This window comes from Callorhinus ursinus, unplaced genomic scaffold (assembly GCF_003265705.2).
Source record: "Callorhinus ursinus isolate GAN/ISIS: 27379988/994484 unplaced genomic scaffold, GSC_fseal_2.0 scaffold84, whole genome shotgun sequence".
NCBI lineage: Eukaryota > Metazoa > Chordata > Mammalia > Carnivora > Otariidae > Callorhinus > Callorhinus ursinus.
In genome coordinates, this window is record NW_027397146.1 from 2510145 (window position 1) to 2528799 (window position 18655).

The window sequence follows — 18655 nt, forward strand, 5'->3', positions numbered from 1 at the left end:
GGGCGCCCTAGTCCTGGAGTTTGCTGCTGGGACCCTCTGGATCCTGGGTACCCTTGGAGCGACAGCTCAGTGCCTGCTCCACCCCCTCCTGGAGGAAAGCAACCTGTCTGCGTACTGTCGTCTGGCCAGACGCTGAGACTGGGAATCAGGATGTCCTCAGTCATGAGACCTGGCCACAGGTGGCTGCTTCATAAAACATTTGATCATTCCAGCCCTTGGCTGCCTGAGTGTTGGCCTGGGTCTAAACTTAGACATCAGGCCAAGTACCTTCAGAAAGGATTGGGTGAGGGCACCCAAGCAGGGGGTGGGGGTCACCCTCCCTGACTTTTGGCATCCCCAGCCCCTTCACACTCCGTGCGGTATCCTGCTTGTGGTCTCACTCCACTCGTCTCTTTGTCCAGGCCTTTTTCAGCCTGGCACGTGGAGTGCCTGCCGGCTCATCCTTGGACTTCCCACTGCAGCCTCCTGGGAGAGCCTGCCCCATGGCCTGGGCACTCCCTGAGATGCTGGCCTTTTGACTCCAGCGGATGTTCCAGCGGGAACTTCATCTTCAGCCAGAGAGTAACTGACATGTCCAGTGACTTGTTTTGACAGAACTAGGACTTGGACTCCTGGTCTAATGCTCTTTCATTTGCACCTGAGTTGGAAGAGACATCACGGATGTGTGGCTTCTTGGCCTTGGCCAAGTCCTCCACATCTCTAACAGCATGAGTGTGCCCCTGCCATGAAATGACACATAATGAACACAGCTGGCTTGGCTCTACAGCTTTCTTTTTTTTTTTTTTTAAAGATTTTATTTATTTATTCATGAGAGAGAGAGAGAGAGAAGCAGAGGGAGAAGCAGGCTCCCAAGGAGCAGGGAGCCCGATGCGGGACTCGATCCCAGGACCCTGGGATCATGACCTGAGTCGAAGGCAGACGTTTAACCATCTGAGCCACCCAGGCGCCCGGCTCTACAGCTTTCTGAACAGGCATTGTCTCCTACCCCCTTCTTAGCTTCTGTTTCTGCTGCTTAGAGGGAAAAGGTAGCAGGCAGCGTTCTCTAGCAGGTAGGTTTCGACTACTTCAGTGTTACCCTTCCGCAGGTAACCCAGATCACCCCAATCTTGGTATAGTTCATTACCCTGAAGACACTTGGGTGGGAGGCTCTCTTGGGCATTTATGCGTAAGGGAGGAGACTTACCTGGAAGCTCAAAGGCATTTGCTTGGAACACACCCGAAAAGGACACAGATACCCATTCTGGAAGGTGGAGCTAAGGCACAGGGTCTTTTCTTTGAGTCTTTCCGCCCATCCTGGGGCCACCGGTGGCGGTTTGTCCAAAGGGAACATTTACAGTGAGAAGGAGCAGGCGCCTCATCGCCATGCTCAGAATCCCCCATCACCAGTTGGGCCAGAAGGGAGGCATGGAGGGACTCTGGTCAGGGGAGCTATGTGGGCCCTAGCAGCCCAGAGCCTTGGGGCTGTAGAGCCCAACTCAGGCTGTTACAGGAAGGCAAGAGAGGACAGGTATGACAGCTGCGGTCCTCCTTGCAGGCTTTGCCTTTCCATAATGTAGTCATTGACACCCTCACCTGATGATGGGGAGCCAAGGTTCCATGGGAGAGAGGAGTCTCCTTCCTGCCAGCTCAACAGTGCCCAGTGGAAGGACCACAACTGGCTGGGTTTACCCGTTTTAGGAACAAGTTGCTGGGAGACAAGGGACTTTTCATCATTTTACCTCTTCCCTCGTGACCCAGATGGGAGCACTGACATTTTTGCTGAAGTGATTCTTGGGTTCTGCCTCCGTTAGGGCTCCCTGCTTTGGAGCCCCATGAAAATGCTCACGGACAGAATTTTACTCACACGTGGCCTGAAGTTGGCCCAGCAGCTGGCCCACGCACTGGGCGGCCCAAGGCCTTGATGCCTTCGTCTAGATGGCACTTGCCACATCCATATTTGGTCATTGGACTTGACTGTATGGGGCATGGTTTGGGTTGTGCCCTTTTGTCCTGCCCCCCTGACTTACACTTAAGGGGTCAACCCAGAGTTGAGCTGTGGGCTCGGGTTCCAAAAGACAGAACTACCTGTGGTCCCTGCTGGCCAGGGATGGGGCTCACAAAGAGTTGGTGCACATAGGGAAACACAGCCGGGCTCCCTTTCAGCCCTCTGGGCACAGATTGTCAAAACTCACCTCTGGGGAGGAAGTCATGCCCCTTGCTCTTCTGTCTGTGGTGTGCCCACTCATGCTTGCTCACTGTGGCCAGCGCCCAGCACACACACATTCAGACAAGCCCCAGCACCTGTATCCTTTGGCTGCGGCTCCTTTGTGTGTGAAGCTAAGGGTGTTTTGTTGTCCCCAGCCACCCACTTGCTCAGCTTGCTGTCTTCTTGCACATAAGCCCCTGGCACAGAGCTCCCAGGCCATGGTCCCCGGGGCTGGGGTGGGCCCACGGCACCGAGGGCCGGGCTGCTTGCGTTCGCAGGCCCAGCGGCCTTGCCCCCCTCACTGGTGTTCACCCAGTTGTCTGGAAGAGGCCAACCTGGCCCAGCTGTGAGGGGGGAGGCGGGGAAGGGCCTTTCAGTCCTGGGGCAGGCCGGCATGGGGGCAGCTGCAGCACCAGAGTAAAGGCTCCAGGATGGGTGACACTCGGGGTTCAGAGACGGCCACCAGGGCAGAGGCTGTGCTCTGTGACTGAGGTGGTCTCTGTACCTCTACACCTTCTTCCTCTCCTATGGTTCCCTTCTCCTTCCAGGCTAGTGGGAAATGCAGACATTTTTAGCGCAGTGTGACTGAGAATGAGACCAGGCTGTGTTCCTCAGCCAAGGAGCCGTGGGACTTGAGGGCTCCTCTGGGAGATGCTGCCTGGGCTGAGGCTCAAGGCCATTTGGCAAGGAGGTAGCTGCAAGGGCAAAGACACCAAAGTCTGCTTGAGGAAAAGGGTGTGCACAACATGGAAAGTCAAGCAGGGTGGCAATTCTAAGAAAATTTTCTCTGAATTAGCCTTCTCATCTCGGAGGCAGAGCACGCCCTGTCCTTGGGTGGTGATGGGACCCCCCTCCTCCTGCTGCTTCTCTCTCCATCTCTGTCTCCTTGTGCATCAGCCAAGCCTTTGCGTCACTGTCTTCCAATTCCCTGGCTCCCTCCCTCCTGCTAATCTGCCTGCATCAGCTCCAGCTCCACTCCCTGACCACACCAGGCTTGCTGTGGCCTGGGGAAAACAGGCTCCTTGCACTCCCTCATTGGCTTTTTGCTTCTCTCTATCTAATCCAGGCCAGAGGCCCCTCCTGGGAAGTTGCTGGAAAGCCTTTGAGAAGCTTCAGCTGTAGGAAGGTGCATTTGGAGGCCATCTCCGTCAGGAAGGGCCTGTCCCCATCTCCCCCACTCATTCTTGCCAAGGATGCTCCCCCTGGTTGCCCCAAGAGACATCTGCGGGCTAATGGGAGGGTAGGAAGAAGGATGTGAAGAGCCAAGACAGTGGGCTGGAGGCACCCATCTAGTGTCTGAGGTGGCCTGGCCTGCTCAGGCGGATCTTGACCTAGTCCTGAGCTGCCCTGGGACAGGCTGGTGTCGTCTGAGTGTCGGGCCTTGCTCGGAGTTGGCACAAGGAGTTGCTCTTTGAGGAATAGCTAGGGTGAAAGGTGGCAGATAAGCCACCTGTTCCTTTGGTGGCCCAGGCTAGGCCCCTAAGCAGGGCAATATGGCAGTTGCTAAGGTACCGGGAGACTTTCTGTATCAAGGTAGAAACAGGAGCTGTAGTACTGAAAAGGTGCAGAGTGGCCGTCCTGGCTAGAAATGCACTCACACGTGCCATTTGGGAGACGAGGACACCCACCAACATCATGACACCCAAACTGTGGGATGGAAAAGAGCTGGCACCAAATTCTAGGCAATGACACATGCTCTGGCTTAGCAGGTCCATGGGCTTGGTGGCTTGCCACCGCTTTACAGATGAGGAAATGGAGGCCCAGACAGTGAGACAATGTCACAGCCATGTGAAGCCACTTAGGGATGAGGAGCAAAGATGTGAGCTGTCAGGCCAGGTGGCCCTTCTGGATGGCAGGTCTCACATGCCAGGGGGGCCTAGGAGGGTTTGAAGGAAGCCCAAGTGCCCAGAAGAAGAGGAAGACTAGAAGTGGGGTGGGAACAGGCCCGTTCTCCCTCCCACATGAGCTGGGGGCAGAGGACGCAGGACCCTGGAGGAGGTCGTGTGTGTGCCTGCAGGCGGCAAGGCTCGCTCAGAGCAGCACAGAGGGTCCCTAGAGGCCCAGGGCACCCCCCCACACACACACCCAGGATGTCTACCCTGGGGGAGGGAGAGAATTCCCCGCTGCATCCGTTGGCTCTCCTCACTTCCCAGTCCTTCCTCAGCACTGCTCACCTGGCATCAACTTTTGAGATCCATCATTAGATATCCAAGCAGCCCCAGCTCCGATTTCATTTGGTTAAACCACTGTTTGTTTAGTCTTTATCACACAGGCAATGCACATCCATTATAGGAACAATAGAATGCACAGAAGAGCAAAGTATTTTGGTATATATCCATTCAGATGTTTCTTTCCCTGTGCATCATGATGTACATAGATTTTTGAGTAAATGGCACCATCCTTCACATCTTTTTTTAAAGATTTTCTTTATTTATCTATTTATTTAGAGTCGGGGGAGGGGCAGAGGGCGAGGGAGAGAGAAAAATCTCAAGCAGACTCTGCTCTGAGCATGGAGCCTGACATGGGGCTCAGTCTCACAACCCTGAGATCATGACCTGGGCTGAAACCGAGAATTGGACGCTTAATCAACTGAGCCACTCAAGTGCCCCTCTACGCGTCTTTTTTTTTTTTAAAGCTTTCTTTCACTTAACGATATAAGGAAACCATATATAGGAAGGCTTGCTCAATACCACTATATATCAACATCATTTGTAATGACTACGTAGTATTTGCTTGAATAATGGATAAGAATATGTTTAAATATGACTGTTGGGGATCTAGATTATTGCCTAATTTTCACCACTATACTCAGCACTGGGATGCCACCCCTCTAGTATATACTTTGTTCTGCTTACTCATTTGTCTCCTTAGGAGAGATTGCCCTGATGGGGAGCTGAAAGACCAATGGTCTTACCCTCTCTAAGGCTTTCGGTACGTATAGAGATTTGTCCTCTGAAAAGATGTGTCCATTGACCTGTCCACCAACAGTGCGTGAGAGCTGCCTGTCTGTAGTGAGGGTTTTCCCCGTTGTCCATTGATTGGGGATGAAGTGGATGGTGGGTCTGAGAGGAAACCTGGGTCCAAGGAGGGGTGGCAGTGTTTGCTTAGTCAGAAGCATGGCTCCTGCCAGCTTTCAGTGCAGAGTGTGTTTTGGTGGTGTGGGGGGGGGTGCCTGAGTTCTGTCCTTGCTGAGGCTGGTAGAGGGAGCAGGTCTTGTCTGGGAAAACTTCGATCAACAGTACCAAGGCACTCAGGTCAAAAGAGGGGAGAGCCCAGTAGGAGCAGGAACAGGTAAGACAAGTGGGCCCCTCAGGAAGGGGCAGGGCTTAGCTCAGCAGGAGGAGTTGGAGGGCATTCGGGGGGGGGCGGGTACCAGCATAAGCAAAGGCATAGGGATTACCATGGCAGGGCCACCTTCCAGGTATGTTGAGACACATCGTCGTCTTGGAGCACAGTGTCAACATCGAGGGGCCCTTGTGAGAAAAGTGGCTGGGTCAGGGGACTGGGGCGTTTGCCCCCAGGCTTAGGGACAGTGGAGAGCCAGCAGAAGCTGAATGAGAAGCGAGGGCTGATGTGGGCCAAGCTGCAGGAATGAAGCGTAGATGAAAGCAGGGGTCCAGGGCTGTGTGGGGCAGGGAGAGTAGGGAGTGGTGAAGTGGAGGGAGAAGCCAGCTCTGTAGTTGGGACATGAATTCAAACTGCATGTGTGTCCATCTGTCTGTCTGGGGTTCATCATTTTAAAGGCTCCTTGTTCCAAAGAGCTGCCTTCTTCAATCCCATGGGAAGACACTATTTCCTCCCTCTTTCAGATTTATTATCCTGTCTAAAAAGGACATTAGACTTCTGAGATGTGGCATCAGCCCTGCTCTTTGCCTGGTGGGGGCAATAAGACTTGAGTCTTGTGATTGGGGTCTTAGCTGTTAAAGATGGGACCTGAGACAACTCCACTCCTCCTTACTGTGGGCTCTTACACGTGTCCCTGCGCCTTTGGCCAGGGAGTTCCCAGTGGCCCCTCTGCCTCTGTCATTCTGCATGTGTGTGCATCTGTCCTGATTTTGGAGGTGACTGGTTTGGTTCTGATTTGGCAGAAAACTTCTAGGCAGTGTGGGCAACAGGTTTGTCAAGGGGAAACTGAAGACTTCCTGAAGGAACCTAAAGACTCAGCAGTAGGAGGCCCTGAGCTGGGGCCCAGAGAAGGTGAGGGGCTTGCTCAAGGTCTCACAGTCAATCGGAAGCACCAGCAGACTGAGGGGCCAAGATCCCAGGTGGCAACTCTGTCTGTGTGCCCTGCCCAGTGGGGCTACTCCCTGGGCTGCTGGGATGGGACAGTTGGACCTATGGGGTCCACAGATCACCTATGGAATGAGTTCTGCTCAATAGAAGTTTGACGTGGCAGCTTTGGTCAGGGGCTGGGCAGTGGGGCTGCCATTCACTGTGATGAGGTGCCACTCCTGGCAAGCAGCAGGCTTGGGCCTCCTGGGCTGCTCATTCAGTGTGGTTTATGGGAAAGCCAGTTCTTGCTGATGCGGCAAATCTGGTTTGCTCTTGGCCCTTGCCTTACCTATTTTAGTGTGCCCCTGACCTCTAAGGAAACATGTCCAGGCCTTGCCAGCTGGCAGCAGGGCCTGGCCACTCTGGGCCTGGCCCTGGAGAGGCCCCGAGGGTGGCAGGCTCCTAAGAGGGAGACTGCTCTGCCTCAGGACTGTTCTGGCAGGGCCACAACCCCTCCTTCTCATCATGCCCGCTTGCCTGAATCTTCGGTCCTTCCCTTGAGGTCCAAGGGGCCAGCTGTGGCAGGCCGGGGCTGGGATTAAACTCACAATATGGCCCTTCCATCTCCCTGAAGCACTGTGCCAGTCCCAGCTTGAAGAGTTGGCTTCCTCACCCCAGCCCCTTCTGGGGCAAAGACCTTCATGGTGCTGTGAAGGCCTCAGAGACCACTGTGGTCCACCTCTCGCTGGCCACAGGAGGGAAGCACGTGGCTCAAGGGCAGAGAAGAGGCAAGGAGGGGCAGCAGGGCAAGGATACGGAGAGGAAGAGAGAGAAAGCAGAGCACAGCAGCAAGTCCTGACAACTAGCCAACCCCTGAGCCATGCAGGGCTGCACACCCTCAGGTTGTGCTTGTACTGACTGAAGACCACTGACGGTTCCCTCTCCCAGCGAGGACAGCTTGAGAGTCACTGCTGCTTGGCTCCTGCCCAACTGCCCTGAGATCTTTGCTGTGCCAGGTGGTGCCAGGCATTTGTAGGAACATTGGTGCATTCTGCCTTCTTGGCAGTCCTGAAGGGTAGACTTTTTACAATCCCATTTTACAAATGAGGACACTGAAGCAGACTGGAGAGGTTAGCTGACCAACCCAAAGCCTGTCAGACAGCAACTAAAGAGTGCGAGACATGGTCCGGCAGCCCATGCCGTGTTCCCCAGCTCCGGCAGCCCATGCCGTGTTCCCCAGGTGAACAGCTCTAGGCAGACAGGTGGAAGTACCACCTGACAGTGGCAGATCCAGTGTGTGCTCACTCCCTGGCCTCTGCCCACCACCCAGAACTTCACCAACTCTTGCTTCCCAATGTCGAAAGGACAGTCTGGATGGTCTTGGTGTGGTCAGGGACCACATGATGACCTGCAAGCCATTATAAATGCATGAAGTGACAAGCCGTGTGCTTGCCTTTGCCCCCAGGAGCCCTGTTGAATCAACTGAGAAGGGATCTGCAGAGCAAACACCATGAGTATCTCAGCTCTTGGAAGCAGCACTAAAGGTGAGGCCTGGGCTCCCTCTTGTCCCAGGCTTTGTGAGAGCGGCACATTGGGAGGACTGGAAGGGAGGTCTCAGGGTTCCGGGGCTGGGCTCCCCTTCTGAGGCTGCCTGGCCTTGCTCCTTCCAGGGAAGCCCCTACCACCAGGTGAAGAAGAACGCAATAATGTCCTCAAACAGATGAAGGTTCGAACCACACTGAAGGGGGACAAGAGCTGGATCACCAAGCAGGATGAATCGGAGGGCCACACTCTGTAAGTCCAGGAAGCTGGGAGGCCAGCAAAAATGGGGTGGGGTGGGCCTGTGATCCACAGGGGCCTGTCAGTACCTGGGGATGCTGAGGGACTTCTACCATTCAGACCTCTGCCGGGCCATGTGGCCACAGGCCAGCTGGGGAGGGCGGAGCATGGGGAAGCAATCCAGCTGAGGCCAGACTCACCCTGTGACTTTGGGTGCCGAGTGGGCCTGTATATACGTGCCTGTGGAATGTGAAGGCAGGGCCAGGGAAGGCGAATGTGAGATGAGGATGGTGGGCCAAGTTATTGAGGTGCACGTGCCGCACCCCACCTCACCTGCTCTGAGTCAGCAGGCAGCCTCTAGGATGGAGGCGGCAGGGTGGCTGATGGTAGGGAGACACTTCTTCACGACTCTTCTTCCCCAGAGAGCTGCCCTCTGGTCGGAGTCGTGCCACATCCTTCTCATCAGCTGGGGAAGTCACGGAGGCCAGGTAAGAGGTGGTGCCCAGATGGCTGGTGGGTGGACCCCGTGCTGCAGTCTTCAGGAGATAAGGAGGATCCCAAGCTTGGCAGAGATGTCAGGGTCTGCAGTGAGTCATTTCAAATCCACAGGAAGGACAGGCTTTTCTGCTCTGGTCCCCCTTGGGAAAGGGAATGCAGGAGTCACTGGGTTCAGGTGCCTGGCCTTGCTGTGTGACCTTGAAGCTGGCTGCCTAATGGGCCTCCATGGTTCCAGCTGTCTACTAGACATTGAGAAACCCCCATAGGGGGTGAGACAACATCTCTGAGGTGGTTTAGGCAGCTTTAAGAGGCACACTTGACTCTCTCCCATGGGGAGTCCTGACTGCTGAGGATCCTTGGTAATCAGCATGTCACGGGACACTCACACATTTGTTCCAACTGTCTCCCAAGTTCAGGATGACCTATTTTGACAGCTAGCCAAAGGGAACAGCCCATCACCTCTCTACTTTGAGGACTTCCACATATCGGTGTCTAGGGAGGCTCTGGAGCTCCTGAGAAGCAAGAAGGTGGGGGAGTGCAAAACTCAGGCAGTTGGCAGTGAGCACAGTTGCCAGGGCCTGTCTCAGGTGGTGGTAGAGGCGGTGGCAGCAGCTGGAAGGGAGGGGTCCAAGGTCACTGCTAGGTCCCAGGGGCTGCCTCTGATAATTGTGGCCTTGCCCATCACCACTGTTCACTGACTCAGCACCCACTACCAGCCAAGTCCTGTGTTTGGCACAGAGGACACAGCTCTCCCCTCAGGGAACTGACATCTTAGCAGGGAACACAGGCATGACCCAAGTAGAGAGATGATCATAAAAGAGAGAATTATGGATTGTGATTGTTGCAGTTGGCAAAGCTGCTGAAGACCTGAGCACGGTTCGAAGATAGTCTACTCACTGGGGGGCTTGTTTACTTTGGGTGGTGCAGTTCTCACCCTGGGCCTCTGTTTGGAGGTATGTTTGGAAAGCACATCCCGGGGGCACTGTAATTCAGGGCCTAGATCAGGGATACCTGAAAGTCTACATAAACTTTGGCTCTCATTCTCTCCTAGGCACAGGTATTTTAGCCAAAAATGGCTGTGTGGCTGGATGGGGGAAAAGTGACCTTTCTTTCTCAGGTCCCACCCCAAGTGTTCTTGCAACTTTGTCACCTCCAGGAGGCTGTCCCTATTAAGGACAAGGATCTGTCAAGATGGAGAACACTGGGGCTCTGCGCTGTCCTTCCCACCTGCTTGTCTGGGGTTCCCTTAGACCCACTCCCCCCACCCCTGCTCCAGCACTAAACTCCTCTGTTCCTACACAGAAGGGCCATCTGCCGAATCCTTGTCTCCTGCCCCTGTACCCCAAACTCACAGCTCTTGGCTGCCTGCCACTGCCAGTCCTCTGAGCCCCCTCAGTTGCTCCCGAGGAGGAGGTACCCAGCACGTGCAGTTTGTTTTCCAGCCATGCCCTCCAGTCCCAAACTTTCATCAAGACAGGGACGTGGGCGTCTCAGGAGTTGGAGGAGGGAAGCCCCAAGGGGCAGGAAGGGAGGGGCATCTGGCTTTAGTTCTACCCCTTGGGCCCTCATGAGCCTCTCCAAAGGAGGCTGTACAGGGATATCAGGTCAGAGACCATGGACTCTCCCCGCCATAGGCCTCTGACCATGGAGCCTCCAGGTCTGGGAGTAGAGGGTGAGAGGTCCCAAAAGACCTCTTTCTCACGGGAGTGTTGGGCCCTGGCAGGCCAGGAAAAAGCTGGAGTTTGGAGGAGAACCCTCTTCAGCAAAGGCTCAGCCATGGAATATACAGCTTCCTGGGCACTTGGTGTGAGCCAGGACCATACTGAGCCAGTTGCAAGAATCAGCCATAGGTACCCTTCCTGCGGAGCATGAGACAGATGGGCAGAGCAGAACAGGCACCCTGGCTTGGGGTGAAGGGGTGGCTGCCCCTCTTGCTGCCCTCATTCTGACCACACTTGGACACCCACCAGCCAATCCACTGACAATCAAGCCGTCATTGGGTGCAGGAGAAAGTAGGGCATCGTTGCTTCACTTCATACCTCCTTTTCCCTTGGCAGGCCTCCAAGCGTGAGGGCTCCCACTGGCTATATCATCCGGTAGGTGACCACAGGATCCTGCCCACTCCCCTATGTCTGCCCGCACTGTTCCCAGGCTTCTCCCAGGGGAGCTCACTGGACTACTTCTGGGCTCTCTTTTAGGGGAGTGTTCACCAAGCCCATAGACAGCTCGTGTCAGCCCCAGCAGCACTTCCCCAAGGCCAACGGAGCTCCAAAAAGGTGTGTGTCCATGGGGTGAGGGCTTAGGCCACGCAGCAGGTATGAGGGCCTATGCCAAGCTCATGGCAGAGAGATAACTCTTCCTGTCACTAAGGGGGGGCGGGCAGGAGGGGGTGGTAGGTGGCAGCTCTCTGCCTGTGTAGGTCAGGGCCCTGGATAGCAGTGCTGGGACAGAAAGCCCCCAGGCGGATGTATGGTCCAGTTTGGACACTTGGGTTTCCCAGCAGCCATGTCTCTGGGAGACCCTGGGCCACTACCCGCCTGGCCCTGGTCACTGGGGCAGAGACACAGGGAGGAGGCTGGGCGGGCTTCACAGCTGACTTGCTGGCTGACTGCACCGAGCTGTGTGCTTCAGTCCACCTTCTTCCCGGCAGATCTGAGGTGACACATCATTGTCAAAGCACCTTGGTGTCAAGTTGAACCTGGGCTCCATCCTCCTTAGCAGGGCCAAGGGGCCTGGGCCTACCTATGGCAGATGTCCTGGGTGTCTGGCAGGGCTGAGGGAAAAGAGGAAAAGCCACCAGCCACATGCCTCCTGGGCCATGTGGGAAGATTTAGAAGCAAGAGGGGGCCTGGGAGTGGGCACATGGAAACCTCTTTCCTCTCCAGTGCTACCGGTCTACTGAGAGCAGCTCCTACTGGGCCTCCCCGCCCCTCCTCCTCTGGCTATAAGATGACCACTGAGGATTACAAGAAGCTGTAAGTATGCAATTGCAGACCCAGCTCAGTTCCCTCCTCCAAGGACCAGCCCAAACACCAGGCCAGCTGAGGGCAGCTGGTTGCTTGCCTCTGAGCATGGCCCAGGAGTGCCAGTCCTGCCAGCCTGACATTCCTGCCAGGTGCCACTGTGACCTGGAGCTTACCAAGGGGGTGACACACCCCAGAAAGCCAGGCAGCTGTACACATCGCACTTCTGATCTGAGGCAAAACAAGGGCTGTAAAGAAGCTTATTGAAGGGGCCAGTGGGTCTGGAGAAAGCATCAAGGATCATGGCTCTGGGGCCGCTGCTGGTTGGCTCTGTTTCCTGGACATGCCTCTGCACCCCTCTGGGGTTCAGGCTAGGCTGGGCTGGGGCCTTATGACCCCAGGCGTGCTGATGGCCCCGGCAGCCTATCCATTATTGGCATTTTGTGCTGAAATCTGAGCTGCTTCTTGGATATAAATCTTTGGGGCTCTCCTTCTGGCCCCTATCAAAGAAGCCCCCCACTATGTGCCCAGGGAGGGGGGATTCTGGACAGGAGTGTGGGTTGTACCTATAGTTCCCAGGGGCCCCACATTTTTATATTGCTTTCTATCCCTTGTCACAATCATCCAGTGACATGGAGCAGCCAGGAAATCTTTCTGGAGAAGGGGAGAGGCTTGAACTGGGTCTTGAGGGACAGTTAGGGTTGGAATAAGGAGAGAGAAGAGGGCTGGCTCTTGAGGAGGAAAAACTGGCATGAACAAAGGCTCAGAGGCAACAATGCCAACATGTGCCATTGTGGTTGTAAGTCAGGAAGCCTTACTGAGGGTGGCATCCTGTGACAGGGGGCAGGGGCAGAGATGTGGGAGGAGGGGCCACACCCAACAGTATGCTCAACCCCTCCGCCTCCCCCAGGGCACCCTACAATGTCAGGCGCAGCTCAGCATCGGGGGCTGCTGAAGAGGAAGAGGTGCCCTTCTCGTCTGACGAGCAGAAACGGAGGTAACGGTGCCTGCTGGGCATCCCACGGGCAGGGCAGGGGCCCAAGTTTGCGTGGACCAGTGACATGGGAATTGTGCCAGTTGGGGTGACGAAGTGCACAACATGTATAATATCAGTGCCGGCCTGTTTACTGGAGAAGCAGCTGCCAGCAGCGGGTGTCCTTTACTGAGTCCCAGAACCACCTACTCAGTGCTGGGTCAGCTCAGAGGATCCTCTTATGAACCTCTTATGGAGCAGAACCTCGGTAATGAGGGTCTGGGGACAGCCTCAACTGTGGCTGGACAGACTGTAAGGAAGGAGGTGCTTTGAGACTTATATCAATTTGTTAAAAAAGAGTCCTGAGCAAATTGGATCAAAATCATCCATGCCCCTGGGAGGAGCCGTCTGTGTGTATGCTGTGTGCATGGAGTCTGGGCAGAGCCTGCATGCCTGGGTGGCAGGGTCAGGCTCCAGAGGTGCCAGTGCCCCCTCACCCCCAAATGAGGCCCAGGTGCTTCGGCGGCAGCTGGGCCCTGAGGAAATAAAACCCCTGTGGGCTCAGCCTGACCCCAGTCCCAGTGTCAATTGGGCTTCGTGAAGCTCCTGTACTGAGGGTCTGGCATATGGGCAGTCCTAAGGGCAGAGTCTACAGTGGCAGAAGTCCCTGGGCCTGGGAGGTATAGGGGACTAGCCAGAAGCTCCGGAGCCAGGCTGCTGGGCATTGACTGTCCACTCTGCCACCGGTTAGGTGTGTAGTCTCTAAAGTCACTAAAGCTCACTGTGCCTCAGTTTCCTCATCTGTAAATTGTGGGTGAAACTAGCACCTACCTTCCTGGGTTGTAAGGGTTCAATGAGACACCATGGATGGGCAGCATCCAGCAGAAGGCCGGGCCTCATGTGTCTCTCTGTTTCCTTTGAATAGTTCTGGGAGCAGGTGCTAATTTGCCTTCATGTGCTTGCCTCTCTGGGCTATGCTAGCAGACTGAGTCCTGCCTTATGCCATTAGATGCCCCCTCCCTGTGCCACCCCAGGTCAGAGGCTGCAAGCAGTGTGGTGAGGAAGACAGCTCCCCGGGAGCACTCCTATGTTCTGTCAGCAGCCAAGAAGAGCACCAGGTGAGTTACACAGCAGGAGACACAGCAGGGCCTGGCTTCTGGGCCGCCTCAGCTACCAAGTGGCTCCCTTCCCCTCAGGGCTCCAGGGTTCCTTTGGCTAGTGAGGGCTTGGTTGAGAGAACCCTCCTAGCTGGACATTCTGGGATCCTCAGATGTACTTTCTGGAAGACTGAGAGGTCTGGCCCCTGCCATCAAGAATAGTGAGGGTACTAGGAATGAGAGAGAAGCCCAGGTCCCTGTAATGCAGAGTGGTCATGATATCACCTGTCCGTGGGTCCTGTCCAACACGTTGCCTTTCTGCTTCCTTTTCAGCAGCCCTACCCAGGAAATGCAGGCCCCATTCATTGCGAAGAGGTAAATGTCAGCAAACGAAGCCTTGGAAGCCTCTTGCTGGCTGGCTACAGAGAAGGTCTCCTGACAGCAGGGGTGGAGTATGGGCGCCATGGAAAGCAGGCACGGAGTGGGAAGTTCTGAGGGGCTGGTGGCTTCTGTTTAGAGGCCGGGCGAGCAACTAGGTGGCTGTGGTGGCACTTGTGGCTTCAACGGCCAGTTCTGCGTAGGCAGGATCTGGCCCACAGAACGTAGCTTATGGCTGGAAACTTCCATTTGCTAACAGGGCTAGGCCACTGACCCCCAGTAGAGTCATAGTGTTTCCAAGGGCCTCTGAGGTTTTGAAGCAAATGTAGCTACCAGGCTGGACAATGCCTTGGCAGGAGGGATTATTGGGCTGGGGTCCACAGGTTTGTCACTGGGAGCCTCTGCCTGGCCAGGCCCTTGGAAGTGACAGTGACATTGGAGATGGGCCCTAAAGGGTGAACAGGGTTCAACAGGGAATGATCAGGATGTCACTCCATTAGTTGAGACAGAACATCTTCTGGGAGAGGAGACTATCTGGGGAGCACAAGGAAGAAACTTCTGGAAGGTTGAATTTTAGGGATATTCCATGAGGTAAACAAAGAAGGCATCTGTGATGAGGTAGCATAGCAAACTGAAGACTGGAATATAGCCAGGAGAGGGCAGTGGCAGCACAAAGGAAGTGACAGATAAATGGTGTGCTCTTACTGGCTTTATTAGGTTCCCGGGGCTGCTGCTACGAAGTACCGCAAACTGGGTGGCCTAGACCCCAGGAACGTATTGTCTTCCAGTTCTGGAAGCTAGAAGTCCAAGATCAAGGTGTCAGCAGGATTGGTTCCTTGTGGAGCCCGTGAGAGGGAAACTGTCGCAGGCTCTTCTCCCAGCTTCTGGTGACCACAGGCAACCCTTGACATTCCTTGGCTTGTAGACACATCACTCCAATCTCTGCCTCTATCATCTTATGAACCTTTTCTCTGTGTGTCTGTGTCCAAATATCCCACTTCTTATAAGGACACCGGTCATTGGATTTAGGGCTCACCCTACTCCAGTGTCACCTGATCTCAACTTGATTACACCTTCAGAGACCCTACTTCCAAATAAGGTCACATTCATAGGTTCAAAGCCACACTATTCAACCTGATATGCTGTCCTTATGCCAAACTGGAGTTGCTAAGCGTCCAGGCTGAACCACCTCCTGGCCATAGACACCACTGAAAGAAAGCATGTCCTTCAGGAGCAGCAAGTTCTAGGGCAGATGAGCACACCACAGGGGACAAGCAGCGCATCTGTTTTTCTTCTTGCCCCAAGGGTTGAGGTGGTGAATGAGGACAGGCCTTCTGAGAAGAGCCAAGACCCACCTGCTCTAGCAAGATCCCCTCCTGGCTCAAACAGGTAAACAATCGCTCATCTCTGCCTGGTGCTGGGGGGCTTCAAGGCTTGCCCTGCCACTGTCACTGTAGGACCTCTGCCAGGTTACCGCCTTGCAGGGCCTCAGGGTCACTGTCCCTATGTGCCCAGTGACAAGATGGGGCACAGAAATCAGTAAGAGCCTGTCTAGCTGGATGTCCTAGGGCTGAATGGAGCAAAACAGTCTGGTGTCCCGGAAGAGTATGTCACTCTTGTCTGTTTGATGCTTATCTGCATTAACTTAAAACCAGTAGCGGCCACAACATCTTAGGAAAAAGTACTAACCATAGGGTTTGAGAGGGCCTACCCACAGGGTCCTAGCCCTGCCATTCTTGGGCTTATTTATAGCTGTACTAGAAGTTGTCCAAGTTCAACCCACCAACCGTGTCCTCTGCCTCCTCTGGAGAAGGAGGCTCCACAGTCCCCAGCCCTGCTCACAGCTGCCTTCCTTGCCAAAGTGTCTCGGGCGATTTGGATTGAGTGCATGCCGAGTCTGCCCAGCCCTGCAGGGAGCTGGGAGCCCAGGTGGGTGCTGTGAGTGCCTCTGGCCTGTGAGCCAGTCAGATGGGATGGTCTGGGACTGGGGTGACAGGGCAAGGGCAGGCGATCACTGGTGATCTCACTACAGACGGGGCCCTGATTTGCTCTGATTTCTGAGCCCTGAGTATCCGAGCAAATGACGGTGCTCACTTGTCTGCAAATAGAGAGCAATCAATACCTCCTTGTACTTTGCAGTGAATTGAGCTAAGTCCTGTTGAGAGCAGCACTTCCCTGTTGTTGCTGCTGTTTGAAGCTCCTGCCTAGACTGGGGGCTTTGTCCAAATCCAAGTCTGTTAAGTGGTATGTCTCCATGGCACCCTTGGAAGATCCTGGGGCTAGAGGGGCAGAGCACTTGTTCCTACGGGTCACTTTCAGGGACCCCATGGCCCGTTCCAGCTCTCATAGTGCCAGCGCAAGCCCCTACTCCCCTCCCCGTTTCAAGTCCCACGACCATTTGTATGTGACCATGGTCCTTTGGGGCCACCTCCTCTGTGCCAGGAGGAAGGTAGGGCCACCTGCCCTAGCACAGACTGGTGAAGGAGAGCAAGGTTGCAAACCTTCTCTGCCCAGAGGGAGCTGGGAGTGTGAGGCCGTCCTGAGGTCATAGCCCCAGCAGCAGGACTGCCCCCTCTTCTTCTCTCCCTCGCTCTCTTGATCCTATTTGTGTAAACTTTTGTCCATAAGAACTTTTAAACAAGTGGGAGATTTGCGAGCTCTTCACAAGGCAGCGTTGATGGCACTTGGGGGCTGTCTTAGTTTGCTAGGGCAGTTGTAACAAAGTACCACAAAGTGGGTGGCTTGAAGAACAGAAATGTATTGTCTCCCTGTTCTGGAGGCTAGAAGTGCAAAATCAAGGCGTAAGCAGGGTTGGTTCTTTCCGAGGGCTGGGAGGGGGGCCTCTCCCCGTGGCTCTTCACGCGCTCCTCCCTGTGTGTGTCCGTGTTCCGATCTCCTCTCCTTATAAGGACATCGGTCATTTTAGATTAGGGGCCCACCCTACTCCACTATAACCTCATCTTAACTAATTCCATCTGCAATAACCCTGTTTCCAAACAAGGCCCCAATCTGAGGCACTGGGGGTTAGAACTGCAACATATAAATTTTAGGGAGGACATAATTCAGCCCCAAACTGCAGATCTCTGATTTCTCCTTATTTGTGTTTTGTGTTAAAAAAAAAAAAATAATAAAGCAGCGAATGGTTTCAGGTGTTTTTTAAAAAAGAGAACATAGAAGAATTAGGTTGTGCTGTATTATGTATTTGAGAGGCATTTTAACATTTACTCCAGAAAATTCCTGTGGATGTTTAATACCCATCAGCTGGCTGTCATAGCAAGGTGGCTGTAGTGGTTTGCTAGGACAACAGTAACAAAGTCCCACAAACTGGTGGCTCAAACAACAGAAATATATTGTCTCACAGTTCTGGAGGCCAGAAGTCCAAGATCAAACTTGCCTGTGATGCCCAGGAAACTGGGACCAGATTACGGAATGTTCCAGGCACCAAAGATGTCTCACAATGGGGCAGCCTCCAACGGGAAGGAAGGAGTTGTCATCAGAGGTGTGCAACAGGGGCTGGTCAGGGAGGCTCAGTATGATGCTTCTCATAGTATTTCTTCCCTCAGATTCTGCGGTCACAAAATACCTGCAACCCCCCAGACAGCTTCCACGTGAGCTGCTGGCCGGTCCTGGGTTGCCTTCCTTTCTGACCCCACTGGTCAGGTCAGGCAGCCACCATCAGTTCCCCACACCCAGCTTTGTTCTGCCTGGTTATTTGAGAATTCCAGGCCTGGATGTGTCCTTGAAGGAGCCCAGCCCTGTGGGGAGCACTTACTCAACCAAATTCTGGGTTCTGTAGCACTTCAGAAAAAGCTGGTTTATGGCAGAGCGGGGCAGGAGAACATCACAGCCTTGTCCCCAGCTATGGCCCTGCTGAGGTTGCCCCACACCCCTTGGCTCAAGTCTGAGGTAAGTTCCCCATCTCACACAGCGGGCCAGCCAGGAGGGAAGCTCTTGTTTTAGGTGCCAAACGCTTTAGGGCCTTCAGAGAGGGCTGAAAGTTTGGGACAGAAAGGGTGCCACACAAGGACACCCACAGGCTATATCCTTGGGGCTGTCCAGCTGTCACTTTCCTTCCATTAGATACCACACCTGCCTAGCATCCCAAAGGCCTCTCAGCATCAAGTACCCACATCTGGACTACTTGTCTCTACTGTCATCCCCACCGCCTCCCTGCGCAACTGTGGAAGGGGTCTTCCCTCCATGCACCCTGGGGCTTGATTTCTTGGGTTCATCTTGTCTTTAACCCTGTCATTATGGGTAACTCTTACCCACCTTCTGGACTGAGCTTATTGAAATACCCTTTTCCAGTGAAATTGGCTACTGTCCCCATTTACGGCACTGGTCAAGCTTCCTTGGCTTTCTGCCTCACCCAATCACGGCAAGGCCTGTAGGCTGTGCCCCAGCACGCCGCCTGGCAGAGTAAGCTGGAGAGCAGTAAAAGGCCTTGTACTTTAACCCCCTGTGCCTCAGTTTCCTCGTATATACAGTAGTGCGTGGTAATACCTACCTCCTGAGGCTGCCCCAAATTCTCAATGGGATAATGCATATACAGTCCTTGGCACAGCGCCTG

The 18655-nt window shown here is 54.5% G+C and overlaps 1 protein-coding gene across 6 annotated transcripts in view; it reads left to right on the forward strand.

Annotated features, from left to right (window-relative positions):
- Nucleotides 1-18655, forward strand: part of ZNF185 (zinc finger protein 185 with LIM domain) — a 61643-nt gene that overhangs the window by 6117 nt on the left and 36871 nt on the right. For 2 of the 6 annotated variants that reach the window (XM_073887928.1, XM_025862882.2), the window contains exons 2-11: nucleotides 7863-7941; nucleotides 8068-8191; nucleotides 8599-8664; nucleotides 10732-10770; nucleotides 10873-10950; nucleotides 11560-11649; nucleotides 12548-12634; nucleotides 13645-13728; nucleotides 14041-14082; nucleotides 15391-15474. In XM_073887928.1, coding sequence (XP_073744029.1) covers nucleotides 7908-7941; nucleotides 8068-8191; nucleotides 8599-8664; nucleotides 10732-10770; nucleotides 10873-10950; nucleotides 11560-11649; nucleotides 12548-12634; nucleotides 13645-13728; nucleotides 14041-14082; nucleotides 15391-15474 — 728 coding nt within the window. In that variant the 5' untranslated portion in view covers nucleotides 7863-7907. The remainder of the gene's footprint in view (nucleotides 1-7862; nucleotides 7942-8067; nucleotides 8192-8598; nucleotides 8665-10731; nucleotides 10771-10872; nucleotides 10951-11559; nucleotides 11650-12547; nucleotides 12635-13644; nucleotides 13729-14040; nucleotides 14083-15390; nucleotides 15475-18655) is intronic. The other 4 variants (XM_073887924.1, XM_073887925.1, XM_073887926.1 and 1 more) reach the window with 4 other exon arrangements.